Consider the following 20,121-nt stretch of genomic DNA (forward strand, 5'->3'; position numbering starts at 1 on the left):
ATAACATTTTTTTTTACTTAAAAATGGGCTTAAATCATCCCTCTGCAAAATTTCAAAAGGGTTATATATGTAGATTCTAATATTTTTATACAAAATTTAACAACTAATATTTATCAATAAAAAAATCTAATAATTTTATATAAAAAAATGCTAATTTTCTTTAACCGTTCCTTCTCGATTTTATTTTTTTTACTTTAAAAAGTTAATATTTCTGTACTCAGAAGAAAAAGAAGCATGGTCCAGTGTTTTCACGTTTCAAAAAATGTGCGTGTACGAAAGAGAGAGGACCACAATTTGATCCAATGGACTCACATAGCCCACACACACACATACTAAGGATGTGGCCTACTGTACAATGTGTGTTTCTAAACCTTGCAATGATGAGCCCATGCTAAAGGACGTTGATGATCATGAACACACATTGTTCATGCTGATAAGGAGAAAAGGCTTGATATTATTGGAGAAATTTCCAATTTATGTTATTTCATGGACGCCCCACAAGGAGAAGAGTTTTCTTTTTTTTTTACCATTTGGAAGTAATTTTTTATCAAATGGGAACACTTCTCGAATTAATTCTCAGAAAATAATTACGATATTGTAATCAGAAGTAATCATTTCAATTGTTTTAGAAGATGTGACTTTACAATTAAGACTTACTAGTTATGTTTAAAAAACAACTATTTTTGGTGAATTAATTCAAAAATGTTTGAATGTGATAATTTGAATAAAATTTTACCCTCAAATAATAATAAAAAGCCCAAGGAGAAGCCTAAAAAGGCCACAGAAAAATGATGGGAGAGAAGCTGAGCGTGAAATGCAAAAAAGAAGAGAAGAAAGTGACAAAATCCCAGTAAAGCGTGACAGTGCCAGCTCCCTACCTCAACCCCAAAGTCTTGTGCTTTTCACATCCCCATTTTCCCCATTCCCCTTTCTGCTTCCTCTTTCTTTCGCCAAATGGGTCATCATCTCCTTCTCCCATAACACAATCTTCTTCACCTTTTCTTTCTTCTTCGCTTCCCTTCGGTGGGGTTTCAAGTTTCACCATAGGAATAGGATGTTTTCTAGGTTGATTCATCCCCATGAAGGCCAGGAAGACATGCAGGGTGGTTCCAACCACGCTCACCTCGGAGACCCTTGTCTTGTTCTCACCTCTGATCCCAAACCTCGTCTTCGTTGGACCGCTGACCTTCACGAACGCTTTGTTGATGCTGTCACTCAACTTGGGGGTGCCAGTAGTAAGTCATTTTTGTGCCCTTTCATCTAATTTCATTCATGTTTTCTTGCTCTGCTGTAGTACTAATTGTGATGGACACGGACCCCATTCTGTGAAATTTATATATAACCATTCGTTTATGCTTTGTTAGCTTAATATGATACGAGATTGTTTCTATGCTGTTGGGATTCGTGCAGAGGTTTTAGTTGTTGTTCTCTACAAAGGCCATAAATTATGGAAGCAGGGAAAGGAGGGGCCTTTCCGTTCTTGTCTCAATTCTGAACTATAGTGAAATGTGTTGGGAAATGCAGCTTTGGCTGAATTAGTTGGGGGGGGGGGTTTCTCCAAATAATTTGTGTAAGCATGCATTGATTTGTGGCCTGAAAGGAAAATATTCTGTAATTACTACTAATTTGTGACTGTGTATGATCAGTGTGCTTTAAATTGCGGCGCAATTAAGCGCTCAATATTAATGAAAGCTGTCTGTAACTACTCAACATTAATCCATTACAAAGCAAGCCCTAATTTTTTATTCATTTCTTAACAAGATGAAATTCGTCGATTATTTTTTAGTCATTAGAGTATTAAACTTATTATGAGGCTCTTCTGATTGTGTCTTCATTTTCATGATTGCCTGATGATTTGCCTCATTCTGGTAGTTTGTCGTCATACTAATTCTGTATATATTTAGTTTTGCAGTATATGCATGTTTTCATTCACTGATGTTATGATGCTTTTGGTAATGTAATTTTCTTCTGAGAAGAAAGTTGACTTTATTAAGGATCGGAAAACATTAGTTAGCATTTACATAGCATAATGCCTTGACCCAGGATAGAGTGCAGGAGAAAGCCTTCAGTAATTGGCACCTCAACCTTAGTTCTGTTGTTGGAGAAGAAAAAGTTCTTCATGTGTGTATGCCTTTAGAATTTTCTAAAGATCATGGGGATTTAGTCGTGTCATTATTCTTGATTCATTTTCTTGTGTTTAAGATTGGCTTTTGACTTAGATTGTGATTTAAAAGCTGGTAATTGGTATAAACTTCAATGCATGTCGCAGCAGTTTGAAGGCATTCAAAATAACATTGGAAAAGTAGAAAAGACAAAAGTTAGAAATTGAATGACATTTAATATTTTCTCACTTTATAGTGGGGTTATTTGTGATTTGTGAATATTTTCTAGGAAATTCCTATAAAAATGAGTAATATTATTATGTTAGCAATATCTACCTTTGCCTCTACCTCTAATTTTTGGGCCATCCTCCATCTTATCAACTCTTCTGCTGGGAGCTTCCGTTGGTCTTCTTCTAACAGTTATATCATTAAACTTATTATTTGCAGAAGCCACTCCAAAAGCGATAATGAGGACCATGAATGTCAAGGGTTTGACGCTCTATCATTTGAAGAGTCATCTTCAGGTTCATTTGCATATTATTTGGTCAATTATATATTTTTTTGGGTGAAATTGATACTTTATGATAATATTCTGTTTTATACCAATCTTTGATGCATTACAGAAGTACAGGCTTGGTAAGCAATCAGGAAAAGATTCTGATGAGGGACTCAAAGATGGTAGGTTTGTCTCTCTACTTTTGAGCATCAATGCCCTTTTCAATTGGTTGGTTACTTGTTTATCTCTGTTCCCTTGCTCAGAGAAAGGTTGACTCTGGAATTTCCATCTGTATAAAACAGGGCCAAAATCATACACTAGCAATACTGTTTATAATGTTAACCTTTTTGTAATGATCTAAACTTCATCTCACTTGTTGAAAAAACTGTGCAAGGAATGTCAGCTTCATATCTTCAAGAAAGCCCTGGTACTGATAACTCTTCTCCAAAGTTACCAGCTTCTGATGCTAACGAGTAAGAATTCCATGGTTTCTTGAGAATCAATTTATTCCTGCCTGGATGTCTGAGTGATTGTTGATAAACAAATTGAGAGTTGCGATGTCATGTATAGGGGTCATGAAGTCAAGGAGGCATTAAGAGCTCAGATGGAAGTGCAAAGTAAACTACACTTACTAGTGGAGGTAAATTTCCTTTTCACAATATAAGGTGCTTTATTGTTTTGATATAACATTTAAGACCATTTTGGTTGCTATTGGAGGTAGAATAGGTGCATAGTTGCATGATGATGATTCGTTACTCTTTTTTCATCTCCCTTATTTCCGTAGGTAGATATCATCAACTAATTAATAACTGAAAATGTGTAATTTACTGTTTTATTAAAGAAATTATCTCTATATCTTATAAATGTACCCTAACACTTACTATTTTTAAGAATTATGGTATTGCAGGCAGAGAAACACTTGCAGATTCGCCAGGATGCAGAGCGGAGATACATGGGCATGCTTGAGCGAGCGTGTAAGATGTTGGCAGATCAATTTATTGGGGATGTAATTATCGACAGGGATGGCCAAAAATTTCAAGGACTGGAAAACAAAACATCAAGAAGTCCCCTAGTTGATCATGGAGGCTTTTTTCCCGCAGCGTGTACTGAGGTGGGTGGAATGCATGTTTCAGAAGTACCACCCATTCTCCAGCCTCAAGGGGCTGAGTGCTCCAGTGAAAGTTGCCTAAAATCACTTGAGAGTCTGGGAGGGTTGACACTAGAAGGATCTCCCGGCGGATCAAAGAAGAGGATGCTGAACTTGGACTCAATGGTAGCACCTTTGATCTGGAGCGAAGCCAACACCAGAACTCAAGGAATCCATTTAGCCCAAGTTAATCCTCCAGGAATGACTAGGTATGGCATGTAGGTAGGATAGGGAAGGCTAGTTCCTCATGAAGAGAGTTGAGGACATTGTGCTTTGTTCCAAGCTTTTAGGATGAAGTACCGAGTTAGATTCTTATCTGTTCTTGCCCATCAAGTTGGTGGGAATCAACTTGTCTCACATCTTTGTGTAAATTGAAAATACTATGTGGCTTAACTTGGACTATCACTACTAAAGGTTGGCGCTGACCATTGACAATCGTTGCTTCTTTTTTTTTTTTTTTGCTGCTTCCTTATTATGTCCGTTTAATGTGGGAATTGAATCCACCCATACCCCCATAATTTAACACCGTCGGCCACTAATCAACTTGTAATATGTATTAAAAGGATTATAGTGTAAATTTTTTTATATCTTCATCTAATTATAATTTATTATAATTTATTATATATGATAAGATTGTTGATTTTTATGATAATTATTTTAAAAGTCATATCTTCAGTAATTTGTGATTGAATGAAGGTCTAAAATTATTTTACACCGTTAGTGATCATTAGGCTCTAATTTAGATGTGTAGTATTATATATAAAACTAAAGGCTTTGGGCATTTTTTTACATACATACAAATTTTTTTTATCAAAACATACAATTCTCCCATTATTTATTAAAACATACACTTTTAATGTTCATGGTGTAGATTCGGATATCTGTTTTGCATATTTTTTTTCAAAACGTTATTTTAGAAAAAAAAATTAAAAAAATATAAATAAAAGAAATTAATAAAATAAGAGAAGATAATAAAGTTAAAGAAAATTAGTTAAAAATACTTGCGTTGAATTTTTTTTTCTAATTTACATATACTTTCAAATTAAATACATTGATAGTAAACAAAAAAAAAAGAAATTTAATTTACTTGATTAGAACTTTCAAGATGATAAAAATATCTATTTTTTGAATGATCTATTAGCATGCAGATTAATGTTTTGGTTGACCTCTTTTTTTCATTCATATTAGTCTGTATTCTTGTGGTATTGATCGAAATATGAAATAACATAGAAACAATGAACGTTTTAAAGGTATTAATAGAATCCAATTACGGAAAATGATTCTGCCAAATATAAATTTTAACAATTTTTAACAAATCAGTAACTCAAATGGAAGAAGACATGTTTCATGCATATGTTTCAAACTATCATTTGTTTCATCATTTTCGTGTTTTAATTATATTTGTTAGTATGTTTTGTTATTTTCTTCTTATCATATTTTGTTTATTATGTATGTCTCTATATCTCTCATATTTCAAGTATTTTACTGCTTTGTTTTATGTGTACTATATAACCAAGATGTAATAATTATTTATTCACAATATTCTTAATCAATTTTATTTTTTAAAATTATTTCCAATTTTTTGATTTATTTTAAGACTATTAATTAATTTTCTTATTTTTTTAATTAATTTACATAAAGAAACAAATTTGCCCGCAAAACACAAATTTAATTTTAAAAAAATTCACAATATGTTCAACTACCTTAGGCTTGTAATTTATTTAAATACCTATATGATAACTAAAACATTATATCATAATATTATCTAATTTTATTAATTTTCTTTGTTTTCATTTTTTAAAATTCTTTTAAAAAAATTAATTTTTAAAAAAAAAACCACATTGAAAATTTTGGTTGGAGAACCCAATTTCTCAACGGATTTTTGAAAGAAAAAAAAGACAAATAGTGTAAACTCAGGTTCGAATCTGAATTTACATTGTAAATAGTAAAAGTGTATTTTTTGAAAAATAATGAAAGTTGTTGTTGTATGTTTTGGTAAAAAAAGTTTTCTGTATATTTACGAAAAAAAATCGGCTTTGGGCTAGTTATATCTTATTTGAATCAAAATATAACCTTTTTAATTTTAGTATTATAACTTTTGCAGTATTAAATAAAAAATTGATGCAAATAATTTATTATAGAAGTATACGTATAATTATATTTAGCACTTTTTTAGCGACATAATTATTACATCAATAATATATGGGATTCTAGGATAGGACCCGAGAAATGAGAAAATGATCGTTACATCCCTAGAAAGAAGAAACAATAAAAATAGATAGGAGTGTTAAAATAATCATATATATATATATATATATATATATAATCATGATCGTTTCATTGGCTTCTGTGATTTATTGTGAGTGTGTGCCATACAACACTGAAGAAAAGTTAAAGTACAGTCAGCCTTGGTCTTGGAGAATAAAATTTATGAACGGACCGGTCCGAATCAGACACCAGTTTAACCAGGTTTAGGACCGGTTTGATAACGTGTCACCGGACCAACCGATCGAATTGCTGAACCGGTTTTGATAACGCTACTCATAACTAGATTTGGATTACACAATATAATAAACGAAAATAACACGTCACAATACAAATTCTTGCTTGTCACACACAAACAACAACTCCCTCAATCTGGATTTGGAATACACAACACAATAAAGAAAAACACACGTCGCAATACAAATTATTTTAAGAAACATTTTTTCAATTTCATAGCCTTCAACTAGAACCAAACTTACCTTTCAATCACTACTAGTGCATATAAGGCTTCCCCTCATGACAAGCCGTTGTAGACAAACTGCTGCTCACTGCCAAATATATTCAATTTTGCAAAAGTAAACCACTAGGTGCCAACTGAAAAGGAAAGAAAATGGAGATACATATAGGTAGAGATCAGTAACAACTCAGTGACAGACCATCTACTTTAAATAAGTTAGATCATTTGAATTCAAATCAGATTTGTATTTGTTATGATTGTAACTTCACATCTTATCTTCAATTCTTTAGGTTTCTGTTTCTCTAGCACATGTATTTAAACAAGTGTAAGCTGATGCAAATTACTCAAGCAATACAAATCCTTTTAATACAAAAGGGAGGCAACTCACCATGCAATGATGATAGCTCTACTGAGAATCATCTCTGTGGACTTCACATTTGGGCGGAATGGAATGCTTGTCAGTATTGATTTCCGTTGGCATGTTTGTCAATTTCAACTCAAGGAGAGTGTTAACATGCTTTAGTCCATCAGGAAGCATTTTCATGCCCGGACATGATCGGATTTCCAGCTGTCTGAGAGAGGGAAGTGCTTCTGGCTCTATATTCCATTCCTCTAATTGCTCCAGCTTCCAAAATTTTAAAACATGAAGCTGAGGAAAGCTTTGAGAACTGCAAACCAAATCTTTTCCCAGGTAGGATTCTGCAAGTAAAGACAATGAGTGAAGATTTGGAAGATCTTTCAAAGTTTGCATGGGATCATCCTCTAGTTTTGAATGTGATAGAGTAAGTTCAACAAGGCTTGAGGGCAATTGGTTCAAAATGGATGGACTGCTCAAGCATCCCAGCAAATACACGTCTGTGAGATTAATGTGATTTTTCAAAGACTTCAAGTGTATATTCCAAGGTCGACCTTCTTCATCTCTTGATTTTAGCCTCAGTGATTGAAGGTAGTCTAATTTCACAATCCAGTCAGCTACTACATCAAGTTGCGATTCCATTGCCTCTTGCTTTTTTGACATTGATTGGCATGTTATTCCCAATTTTCTGATATTGACCAATTTGTCCAGACCACCCTTGACCGGAGTCTCTTCGTCTACAAATAGTCCCCACAATGTTTGGAGGTCAGATAGAGAACTACCTATGCGTATACCTTTTGGCTTGGGTGGAAATTTGGTGCGATAAGTTTCACTCAAGAACAAGTGTCTCAGTTCCATCTTCCAGATGGAGCTGGTTAGAGTATGTATGTAAGTGTATTTCAGATCAAGAGTCTGGAGTTTCAGCAAGCTGCTTATAGATGATGGAAGTGACTCTACATAAGTCCATCTTAGGCCAAGATACCTCAATCGAGTAAGTCTTCCAATGTTTTTAGGCAATTTGGCCTTGTAAACACCTTCTAGATCAAGCACCCGCAGTAGTAGAAGACAATTGCTCGAGATGCACAGGTTTAGAAAGTTACTTATATCTTGGCCAGGTTTACTTCCTTCTCGAGCATCAAAGGACAGGAAGGAGAGAACATCCTTGTAGTTGGTTAACAGGGAAGCTGAATCACTTGTAGTAGTGTTGCCATGAATATGTCTGTGCCAGGTATCATTTTCGTCAAAACGATCTGCCACTTGACGTATTCTGGAATTTGTTGGTACTGCTGCATTCAGCAAGAATTCACGAAAAGGATTAGGGAGACGACATGTTTTCACCTTGCCATTGGGCTTTCTCTTGGCAATTTGAACCATGTTCAGATCTATCAACTCTGCCAAGTACTTTTCTGCAATTAGCTCTGGTGGCCCTTGGTCTTCCCCTTGATGCACTAGACCCTCTGCAACCCACAAAACAATCAATCTTCTTACTGGAATCCCAAAATCAGCAGGGAATAGCTTGAAATAAAATAAACATCTCCTCAGGTATGAAGGTAAGTTCATGCAGACTGTGTTAAGTGTTTCAGACCAAGGGTTTTGACCTATAATGGACTGCTCTCTGGCATCTTCATGTAAAAGCAACTCGCTCATTTTTAATATTTCCGATGGCAGGCCCCCACAATTTACAATTTCTTTTTCAGCATCTGTTTGTTCTAAGGGAACGTCCCTCAAAATTCTTGTAAACAGAATCCAACTATTTTCATCGTCTAGTAACTGGATAGGAAGAACAAAGGATCTTGTACCCGCTTGTTGCAATACATTTGCATTGCAAGTGGTAAGAAGAAATCTGCTTCTTGTCGACTTGTCAGGTATGGTCTCTCTCAAGGTATCCAAGACATGGGAAGTTTTGATGCCATCAACAACAATGAGATACTTTGTATTCGCCAAAGTTGTGAATACAACTTGTGTTGTCCATCTGTCTTGCTGGCCACCCATAATTTGTTTGGCAGCCTCTTCGGCTACTTCTTGTAGAAGTTGTTCAACCGTACAACTTGGAGGCACTGACACCCATACTCGACAATCAAAATTATCTTTAACAACTTGATTGTCAAATATCAAACTGGCTAGTGTTGTCTTACCTGTACCTTCAATTCCAACAATTGAAGTAATGCAGCGACTTTTCTCGTCCGAGAGTAATTGGTTCATCAAAACCTCTACTTCTTCATCAAACCCAACGATTTCAATGGGAGATGGTTGCTTGTTAAGAATGAGAGATGGTTGCTTCTTCGGACGTAAAATTTGAACCGTCGACAATGACAACTCAGCTTGGGATTGAAGCTGACCCAAACCATACGCCTTTTTTCTTGTCGAGGCATCTTCAATTTTCTTTCTAATCTTTTTGATCTCGTCCATCATAACATGCCGCCTATAGTATCTCATAATGCAGATTATCATTGATTTATGCTCCAATTCACTAGCACACTTGGTAATGACAGGTTCAGTTTCACGAGCAAGATCTTCCATTTGCTGCACCCAGATTTTGGATCTTCCTTCTAGTTCTCCAATCTCTTGGACATCACGAGACAGTGCATCCATCAATTGCTTTTCACCTGTGATTAATTGGAATTTCCGTTTGAGCCCTGTAATGTGCCTATACGAGGAAGCTGCAGGTGGTGCACGTGAATTTACACCCGTACCAGAAGTATCATTGTGTTCAACTATGGTTTCACTCTGGCTCCCTTGGATGCTTAGTAACGACTCTTTTCTTCCTTGGATATTTGCAATGGCATAATTGTTCTTCCTGTCTGAAATATCAATAATTTCTCTCAATAACTCTTCGACGTACCAGGCAAATCTGATTCTGTTTATAGTAAACAGAAACCCATCCTTTGGAGCCCCAGCAACAAGACAGTGGCCCTTCCGAGTCACGGATCTCAATTGATCCACCCACACTTTCTGTCTTTCATTCAGAATCAGGCCTTCCACGCTATCAATATCACTGAATAACGCACAAATTAGAGCTAAATATCTTTCGGTGTTCTTCAAATTTGGTTCCAAAGATCTCAACATAAACTCAATCCATGCAATAACTTTAGTAAGTTCATAACCGACTAGGAGAGTGATAAATGCCTTGAAAGGCAAAACAAGTGAGGCGACGACAAGCATAGCATCAACAAAAATGCAATACAAGAAAGTCATCAAAGGATTACGCACTGTTGTTCGGGGTTCTCGGCCTTGTATTGCGCTTTTCAGGATAGTTACAAACACAAACAAAAAAAAAGGGAAAGGAACCAAGTTTAAAAACCAGAATAGGATGTTTATTGTGTTCACCAGTGCCACTGATGACACACTTGGAACAGGTGTTGATCTCGATCCCGTTTTGGCTCCGATGTCTTCCCCAAAAGTCCACCTTCTGTAAAGTGCATCTTCAAACTGAGTGCAGATGTACTTCATCTGCCTCATAAATTCGTTCTTGGAAGCATAAAGCTCAAAAAGATAGAGGACCTGGCAAAGCCTCCCCATACTTAACCGCTTATCTCTTCTGGCAATGAATTTTTCAGCAACACCTACCGTATAATCACAAACCTCCTTTACCTCTTCCAGCCACACATTTTCTCTCTGACTTAACTCCCCAGTTGTTGAATTTAAATTAGACACAGCATTTTTAATGTCACCAAGAACGTCATCTCTCACATGTTCTACTATCTCGATCAGCTCCTCATCCCGGATAATTAAATTTTGGGTGAGAATGTGATCAAGCTTCTCCAGCGCTGGGGCTACTATTGTGGTGGCTCCCACTCCTGGAGTTTCAACGGTCGGAACTATGTTTGTTTGCTCAGACTCAGCGTTCCTTATTCTCTCAGAGATTTGTCTCATCCTGTTGCTAATCTTATCCAGCTCGCTGCCAAGGTTGTATTTGTAAGACCAATACATAACTCCTTTCCTTCTCCTCCTTTGGAAGGTTTCTATGACATCTTGTGCATCAAGAGCAACGATCCTTATATCCTCTACCAACTCTAATTGATTGGGATTGGGGCCTTCGCGGTGTTCAAGGTGCTCTATGAATGCCAGCATGCACCTCAGCTCTTTTTCAATCCATTCAACCCGGCTTCTTACAAACTTCAATGCACGTGCCGATTCTTTAACAAGGAAATCAGCTAGTTCGTCTGTAACCTTTGTTAGGATGAAACTAGCTGCAAGGTCAGCCATTGCTCTGCTTAATTTGCTGCAGATGGTCTTTCCAATGCTCCAACCGCCTCTTTCTTCCTTGTGCTACGTATGGAATGGTCTCTAATCAGCATCATCTGTCTCCGTCTCATTCGCCGCTCAACTAACACTTTGCCATAAAAAAAAAATGAAACTAACTGCAAGGTCAGCCATGCTGACCTAATGCAACCTTTGCTCTCTGCTTAATTGGCGTCAAAGGAAATTCAGCTTAATCGTTATTAACCACTCCTGTTTTTTTTTTCCCAGCAGGTGTCTTCCTGTGTACTTGGGATTTTGGGGGAAAAAATCATTTTATTTAATTTAGTTTAATTTCATGATTTTAGAAATACCAAACAAAACAAATTCAGCATATATACCAACACCCCCTGTGTTTTACTGGAATTACGCTTAATAATGCATTAATTTGGCACACCCTCGTCAAACCGCGTTACTTTGACCGTGATTTACATGTTTTCCAGTTATCAGTAGTTTGATACATTTAAGAGATATGACAAAAGCAGTCTGGATTGTATTGGAACATAGACTTTTTAACTAGTTTTACTAAAAAAAAATTATATGGCCGGCTTCTTGCCCGGTTTTAATTAGTTATGACCGGCCATATATAGATACGAGAGTAAGAAAATTATATTAAAGTGCATGACTTTTTAACTGATGAAATGACATTAAATATTAATTATTCAATATTTAATCATCTTATTCATATAAGATAGTTTCCTTTCATAATATATATATATATATATATATATATATATATAACATATTTTATAAGATAAAATATTTTATGGAAGAAAATTAAATTTAAACTATATAATCATGAAGGAGGTTTGATATTTAATGTAAAAAGTCACGTAACTTTTTAAAAAATTGAAATTAATTTTTAAGTGATCATCAAATATTAAATCTTAATCATCTATAAAATTTAAATTTAATTCTCTCGTTCTATATAAAACATTTTTCTATCATGTGTATATATATTCTTTATTTAATTTCTGCTTATTAAAATTTAAAAGAACCTTCAACTTATTATAAGCCAAAAATAGAAGAAATCGACCACATCGTTGAGAGAGAAAATATGAGAGGTAAACATGGAAAAACAATGATCGTTGTAATACATAGAAGCATAAAATTTATGTTGCTCGCCGGTAAGACTAATGTTTGTTTCAGTAATAAAAAATTATTCCTTTCCCATATATACAAAATGACTATGATGTATATTGTATGTGGTTTCAGTAATCAATGTTAGTACTCCTTTCCTTTGTAAGCAAATTGACCGTGATTTACATGTTTTCCAGTTGTCAGAAGTTTGATACATTTCAAGAGAAATGAAGTCATATGATATGATTCCGGATCTGACAAAAGCAGTCTGGAATGTATTGGAACTTAGACTTCTGGTTTTAATCAGTTTCTTCTTGCAAGTATTCCTAATAGTTTTTGGCAACCGAAGAAAATGCATAGCCGATGCAAGGCTACAAGTCAGTGTCTGGTTGACCTATCTCTCAGCTGATTGGATTGCCACTGTTGCACTGGGAATGCTTTCCAAAGACAGCAAAAATCCTGAAAATGACCCCGACTTCATAATTATGGCCATTTGGGCACCCTTCCTTCTTGTACATCTTGGTGGCCCTGACACAATCACTGCCTACTCCCTAGAGGATAATGAGCTATATCTACGACACTTCCTTGGGTTATTGTACCAGCTATCAGTAGCAGGTTATGTTGTTTACATTTCATGGAATGGCAACAAGCTTAATTATGTTACCATTCCAGTTATGGTGGCAGGAATAATCAAATATGCAGAGAGGACTTGGTCCTTGTGGTTGGGAAGCAGCCAAAAGTTCAGAAAATCCATTCTCCCTCCTCCGGACCCAGGACCAAATTATGCCAAATTCATGGATGACTACACTGCAAAAAAAGCTGAAGGATACAAAGTTAAATTAAAGGTTGAACCTACTTCCATAGTATTGGATCATTCTCCAGGGGCAATAGCAAATCACAATGTAGCAGATGCTTCTTCTTTACACGATGGATTCTATTTCTTTACAATTTTTGAGCGGCTATTTGCAGATCTCATCCTTAGCATTCAAGACCACCAAAACAGCCAACATTTCTTTAAGAACATATCATGGAATGATGCATTTCAAGTGATTGAGGTTGAGCTTGGATTGATGTATGATAAGCTATATACAAAGGCAGTGGTAACATACTCTCGCCTAGGCTTTTTCCTCAAATTTGTGAGCACTTTCTGCACACTCTCTGCATTTGTTACATTTTGCTGTCTGATACATAAAGCACACATAGATTATGAGCGGATTATTACTTTGGTGCTTTTCGCTGGGGCTATTTTTCTTGAGATATATGCGGTCATTGTTTTACTTTCTTCGAGTTGGGCAATGCTTTGGTTAAGCAAGCGTAAGAATTGGAAAGTGGATCTTCTCCACAGGTCCATCTCATGTTTTCAAAGATGTTTTAAACTCTCGCACACTAAGAGGTGGTCTAATCTTGTGTCACAATTCAATCTCATTAGTTTTTGCTTGAAAGATGAGCCAGTCAGATGCATCAAAATCCAGAAATTCCTTCGCATCTATCAGTTTTTCGAGAAGTCTTACTACCAACACACACAAACTGTCCCCGGGGAATTGAAAAAACTCATATTTGAACAGCTTTTGGAGAAGTCTGGGGATGCAAAAGATACCAAAGCATGTAAAAAATTATGCGCTAACAGGGGTGATAGAGTTCTTGACAAGTGGAACTGCCATTCCATTGCCTGGAGCACTGAGGTAGAGTTTGATCATAGCCTTCTGCTTTGGCATATTACTACTGATCTTTGCTATTATTCAGATGTAACTGCTAACTCAAATTGTGCAGAGCTAGAAAACTGTCAAATAAGCAAACTTTTGTCAAATTATATGCTATATATTCTTGTTATGTGTCCTTTTATGTTGCCCAACGGAATAGGACAGATCAGATTTGAAGACACATGTGCGGAGGCCAGAGAAGTTTTGCAAGAAAGGAAGTACATATCAGACAGAGATCAAGTTTTGGAAGTGATACTGAGAGTGAAGACAGATGTTCTACCATCAGAGGTTAAAGGAGATAGAAGCAAGTCTGTGCTGTTTGATGCACGTAGGCTTGCTAAATCGATAGAGTCTTTAGAAAGAGAAAAGAAATGGTCGAAAGAAGAGAAATGGGAAATGATGAGTCATGTTTGGGTGGAGATGCTGTGTCATGCAGCAAGCCAGTGTAGAGGGTTTCATCACGCCAAACAGCTTAGCCGAGGTGGCGAGTTGCTTACCCATGTCTGGTTTTTAATGGCTCATTTAGGTATAACTGAACAGTTTCAGATTTCACAAGGTCACGCAAGGGCAAAGTTGATTCTGAGTTAAAATTGTATTGCTGAGTATATGCTTTAAGAATTCTGTGCTGTTTCATACATGCAGATTTCTAACTGCTTTGACTGCTGCTCTTACCTTTTTTTTTTAGCTTATTGAATCTCTCATGAACTGTTTGATTTAAGGTTTGGATTATGAAATAATCCGGTGCTACTTGTTTGCAAATGTTCAAGAGGTAGTGTAGTTTTTCCGAAAATGTGATTCTTCCTTCGTGATGTAGCTTGTTCTGTTACTGTATTCTGGATAAATAAATGCTATCCTACTACACCTATAACTAATGAGAGGGAGAAAAATATTTTCTTCTCTTTATTTCAACTATCATTTATTTCTATTCAATTTGATTCTTTAGTTTAAAATATAAGAAATTATATTATGATTTAAAATTATTATTGAGTGATTTTAAATTATTATAAAATATTTATTTAAAAAAATAATTGATTTTAAAAATTATAGGATTAAATAGAAAAAAAAAACTAAAAATCAAATTAAATCAATTTTTAAATTAGATGAACACATTAAATAAAAAAATGAAAAAATTAAATTAAACTTAAATAATAAATTAGAAGAAAAAAAAACTAATTTAACCAATTTCGATCCCTGCCATGCCATGCCATCCATTTTAATTCTTATAACTTGCTTCCTCGCCTCTAGTTTTTTAGTAATATATGGTTATGAACGAAAAGTGACAATATTTTGCTTAACCAAGGAAAATATCATGCAAAATATTGAAAATCTACCAACTTCCATTTATCAAAGCCAATGGGTGGCCTTTACCGCATAGATTGTAAAACAATTAAGGACGAAAAAAAAAAGGTTAAAGAATGTTGCCCAATAAAAGAAATTAAAGACTAATAATAATTTTTTTTAATTTAGAAATTAAAAAGATAATAAATCTATAATTTCTCCAAACACACAAGAAGAAAACTCAATTCTAAGAAGACGTTTTCAACACGGAAACGAGTAATAGAATTTAGGTGGATGGAGAGAAGACTTTCCATTTTCCAAGTATTTTCCAAGTAGAAAAAGACTTTCCATTTTCCAAGTATTTTCCAAGTAGAAAAAGACTTTCCATTTTCCAAGTATTTTCCAAGTATATGTTAAAGTCTTCTTATGAAAGAATCGCTTGACAATGAATGAACTAAATCAATTAAAAAATAATTTGAAAGTTGATTTGATAATTAAATAATTAGGTTTGGTTTATGAATCAAATGAAGTTAATTTAAGTTAAAAAATGAGTTTGTTAAATAAATGAGTCAAAAGATATAATTTAACTTGTTTAATTTATGGATAAGTTTAATATATATATAAGAGGAAATATCTTATATTAAACTAAAAGAATTAAATTTGAGTCATATAAATATATTTTTTATATTGGACAATAGACTTATAAATCATTAAAAAAACTTATGTAAAACAAATTATAATTTATAAAAATCAAAATTATTATTACTCAAAACACCGTGAACATGAGAATACAAAGGAATAAAAATATATCTTCAGAGTGGTTTCCTACATAAATAATAAAATAATATAACAGAATTATCATTTTAAAATTATTTTTTATCAATATTTTTATTTCAAATTAAATTATAGAATAATGATTTTTTATATTATTATTTTATTGAAAGTTAGAAATACTTGTATAATAATTAAAAAACTAAAATCGTACTACTAAAATAAAAAGTAAATTTATATCTATTTATAAATAATGATGATTTTTGTTATTTATATTTATTGAAAAGTTCTCCTTAGAAATTATTTTAAATATTTTTATTTTTTTTATTTCTATCATCCTTAGAAATTATGACCAAAAAGTCTCCTTAGAAATTAATGTACTTTGATATTAGACTTTAATTTTTTTATTCCATTATTATAATAGCATATCATGGAAAAGGGAAAGATCATACTTAATTTAGTAAAAAAAATTTGTTTGCACTGTAGTGGGTAATGATATCATTATTTATTATTTATATTTATTTAACAAAAGTCACCTTAGAGTTTATTTTAAATGTTTTAATTTTTTCTTTTTTATTTCTATCTATTTCTTTTTTATTTATATTAGTTTAGAGTATCTTTAGTGACACTAAATCAATTGAGATTTTATATTACTTTTTGATAGACCCCATAGTCTTATATAAGATTAAAGAAAAATTTTCTAAGATTTTTATCATTTTTTCTTTAATAATAAATCTTATTTTAAAATCTTACATAATTTTTAGTAAGTCTCACGTAAATTTCACTTTTAAATATTTAATAAATTAAAAATAATTTTTTAATATAATTTTTAGTAATGTCTATCAGAGGTTAATTTTTTTCTCTATTGTGATTCCTGCAAATCAGTCTTTCTTTTTTCTTTTGGATTTTTTTCTCCTGTGTCTTTCTTGCCATCCGCCTCTTCCTTCTTCCTTTCTCCTTCTTTCTTGTTCTTCTTTCTTTTCTTTTTTTCTTAAATTATTTGATTCAGTTGGTGTGCGGGTTGTATATTTGAATTAAATTACTGTTAATTTATTATTATATATTTTATGTATATATCATTTAAGTTTTATAATATTATATATACCAAATTTATATAATATGTATTACTTTTTTTTCATGTGATTTTTTTTAAGATATGCTTGATTTAAAATAGATAAATTTTATAAATTTTTAATGTAAAAGGTTCATCATTTATAATTTTTAATAGAATCTTATTTAAAATATGAAAAAAGCATATAAATTTTGATAAAATAATATTTTAGTAAAAATAAAAAATCTAACTGAATTAAACCGTAAAATGTTAATTTATTTTATTTTAAATGACAACCAAATCATATATATTTTTTTAAGTTTGATTTGAATAATTTTTTGATAAAAAATTAAACCAAATTAAAATCGGTAGACTAAAGTATAGGCGAGTTTGAAGCTGGCTCTATGCAATAAATGCGTATGTTCAGTAAATGCAACAAACCGAACATTGTGTGTATGTTTTCTCTTTTGTTTTCTTTATTACATACTCACCGATACAATTGTAAGAGCATCTTTATCTCTTTCCCTAGCTACACAGGTTACCGAATAGTAGTAGTAAATAGTTAATCTAAGTCTTGATGAATTAATTTTAGATTTAATTATATAATTAGTTTCTTAATTATAATTAAAATTTAAATTGAATCTCTCAATTATTAAAATATTTAATAAGATTCTTTAATTATTTTACAGATCCCTCAATTGTTAAAATTTTTAATCAAGTTCTTTAATTATTTTGAAAAAATCAATTAAATTCTTCAATTATTAAAAAGTTCAATTAAATCCTTTAATTATTAAAAAAATTTAATCAAAATATTTTATTTTAGGTTAAAATATAAATTTTGTCTTCCTATTTTTTAAAATTTATAATTTTAGTCACTTTATTTTTTAATTAAAATATTTTGTCTCATACTTTAAAAAAAATGATTTTAGTGACCTTTATCAATTTGAGACTTGATTATATACTTTTTTAATTCTTTTTTTAATAAATTAAGATTCTTAATAATTAAAAAAAATTAAAAAATTATCATTTAGATAATAAATAAACATGTGTTAGTCACTATTTAGAGAATTCCAAAAGTCTTTTAAATATATCAAATACATCCTAAAAGTTATAATTTTTAAAAAAACTTCTCCAATGACATTTACAAATAAATTTTATTAAAAAGGAGGTGATATTTTCACTTTGAAGTTATTGACTATTTTTGGTAAAAACACTACTCCTTTCATTCTAAAATAATTATCACCCAAAAATATTTTACATAAATTAAGAAAAAATAATAAATTAATATTATATCATCGTTAATTCATTTATAGATTTTATAATTTATCATTATATTTTTAAAAATATAAAAACTAATTAATATTACATTAAAAGAATTAGAATAATAATTATTTTGACCCCTTTTTATGCAAAATGTTTCTCTATTTAATTATTTTACTTTACCCTCTCTTTTTTCTTTTATTCCCTTCCCTTCTCAACTTCTCTCATGGCCCGTACAAGCTCTCTCTCTCTCTATCGTTGCTGTTTACTAGAGTCAACCAAATCAACGCTATTTTTTTTTTCAGTTGTCTCTCCTCCTTCCATTACTCCTTTGCAGGGGCAAACCAACCATTTCAATACCACCAAAATGAAGCCTTCCCCCCTAAAAGTGCATTTGGAAGAATTGTATTGGGAAGGAAAAAATGAAAAGAAAATTTTAAGAAAAATTAACTTCAAGATACAAAATTTTAAATTTTTCTTTCCTTTTACTTTTCATCCAATTTAAATTTTAAAATTTTCTTTATTTTGTCAAGTGAATTTAATTTAATTAATTAAATAAAATATGTGAATTATAATAATCCACAACACTATTTTGATTTCCATCTATAAAAAAAAGATCACATATTTAATCCGCATTTTTGAAGGTGAATGGGGATGCAAAGACACTACAAGTCACCACTTTAGTTATTTTAATTTTTTTATATAACATCTTTTATTTATCCTCAAATCATCATATTTAAAATACGAAACAATAAAAGGTGCATGATAAAAGAAGATTGAGTAATGAAGACGTATATCAGTACATACAGTGACATGCTCAGAGATTTCAAAGGATGGACTGAGCGGAAAAGAAGCATCGATGAAGGTCCAATTAATGACATGCAGTTTACGGATTCAGCGTCAAATAAGCATTTATTTTCTTTATTCCGTGTTTTTCTATGCAGAGAGAACCAATAAGAAAATAAAAAGGATAAATAACTATTTCTCTTCAAAAGAGGAAAACTATTTTTTTCTTGAACGTGTCTATTCCATCAAAGAATAAGGATTTTGATTTAATTCTCTTAAAAATAATATAATTACATCCTGTAATTAGTTTTATGAATTTTTTTTATTAAATCTTAATATTTAAGGACTGATTTAATAATAAATATACTTTTTAAAGACTAATTAATATTAAGTTATAAACTTTAGAATTTAATTTATCATTAATTTGTATTTAAGACATAATTATTATATTTTTTACACATTAAGATATTAAATTAGAATATTCATTGTTTCATATATTAAATTGTCGATTTATACATAATTTTATTTGAAATGTCATATATTAAATCTGAAACTAACGTATTATCCAATAATTGGTGTGCAAATTTATAAGGATTACGAGGGATAGTTTCTTTTTTCTTTTTTAGGGAATTAGTCATAGTTTCTAAAGTTATCGTTTGTCAATATTGATAAACCAACTAAGAAATAAAAAAATTGATACTTGGTAATAAGAATCTTCGATATAAGCTTTCTTTCTTTTTTTCGTCGATACAGTCTGAATATAAACAAACTTCTATTACTCCAAAAAGTCATCTTAATATTTCTGCCAACTAATAAAAAAAATATTATGATAACTATTTTTTAATATAGTTGGTAAACCAGTAAAAGGCTTTTCTATAATATTTTTCTCAAATTATAACAAATTTACATATGTACACATCATGAGCAAATTTTATTATAACGAATGAATTTGTCTATTCCTTTCTGTTTCAAGTTAATACTAACTTGAATGAATTTCCATTTACACCATTCATTGCTTTTGGTGTATCCTAACAAAAAACAATTAATCAAATGTGAATCACGGATGCTAATTCATACGTGTAATACATAAGTGTTTTAAATGCCCAACTTGTTTAGCAAGGAATTGAGCTATGA

At 32.1% G+C, this 20,121-nt stretch overlaps 3 protein-coding genes across 5 annotated transcripts; 2 read left to right on the plus strand and 1 right to left on the minus strand.

Moving 5' to 3' along the window:
- The first annotated feature begins 846 nt into the window (after window positions 1-846).
- PHR18 (MYB-CC domain-containing transcription factor PHR18) lies at window positions 847-4,180 on the plus strand. Of its 2 annotated transcripts, none has more exons than NM_001253220.3 (6): window positions 847-1,235; window positions 2,550-2,626; window positions 2,726-2,780; window positions 2,993-3,071; window positions 3,169-3,238; window positions 3,506-4,180. In NM_001253220.3, the coding sequence occupies exons 1-6, from the start codon at window positions 1,055-1,057 to the stop codon at window positions 3,965-3,967; spliced, it is 924 nt and encodes a 307-aa protein (NP_001240149.1). In that variant the 5' UTR covers window positions 847-1,054; the 3' UTR covers window positions 3,968-4,180. The 2 variants fall into 2 exon arrangements, with proteins under 2 accessions (NP_001240149.1, NP_001354508.1); NM_001367579.1 differs by having other exon boundaries at window positions 3,002-3,071.
- Window positions 4,181-6,316: 2,136 nt separating this feature from the next.
- Window positions 6,317-11,278, minus strand: LOC102664161 (probable disease resistance protein RF9). 2 transcript variants are annotated; one of them, XM_006589287.4, is made up of 2 exons: window positions 6,856-11,278; window positions 6,317-6,558 (listed from the first exon to the last, which is right to left on the minus strand). In XM_006589287.4, the coding sequence occupies exon 1, from the start codon at window positions 11,026-11,028 to the stop codon at window positions 6,874-6,876; it is 4,155 nt and encodes a 1,384-aa protein (XP_006589350.1). In that variant the 5' UTR covers window positions 11,029-11,278; the 3' UTR covers window positions 6,317-6,558; window positions 6,856-6,873. The 2 variants fall into 2 exon arrangements, with proteins under 2 accessions (XP_006589350.1, XP_006589349.1); XM_006589286.4 differs by having other exon boundaries at window positions 6,317-6,604.
- An 804-nt stretch (window positions 11,279-12,082) lies between these two features.
- Window positions 12,083-14,841, plus strand: LOC100819249 (uncharacterized). Its single transcript, XM_003535432.4, has 2 exons — window positions 12,083-12,188; window positions 12,339-14,841. Exon 2 carries the CDS (start codon window positions 12,369-12,371, stop codon window positions 14,427-14,429), a length of 2,061 nt encoding a protein of 686 aa, XP_003535480.1. The 5' UTR covers window positions 12,083-12,188; window positions 12,339-12,368; the 3' UTR covers window positions 14,430-14,841.
- The last annotated feature ends 5,280 nt before the right edge of the window (window positions 14,842-20,121 follow it).

Source organism: Glycine max, chromosome 10 (genome assembly GCF_000004515.6).
Source record: "Glycine max cultivar Williams 82 chromosome 10, Glycine_max_v4.0, whole genome shotgun sequence".
NCBI classification, from domain to species: domain Eukaryota; kingdom Viridiplantae; phylum Streptophyta; class Magnoliopsida; order Fabales; family Fabaceae; genus Glycine; species Glycine max.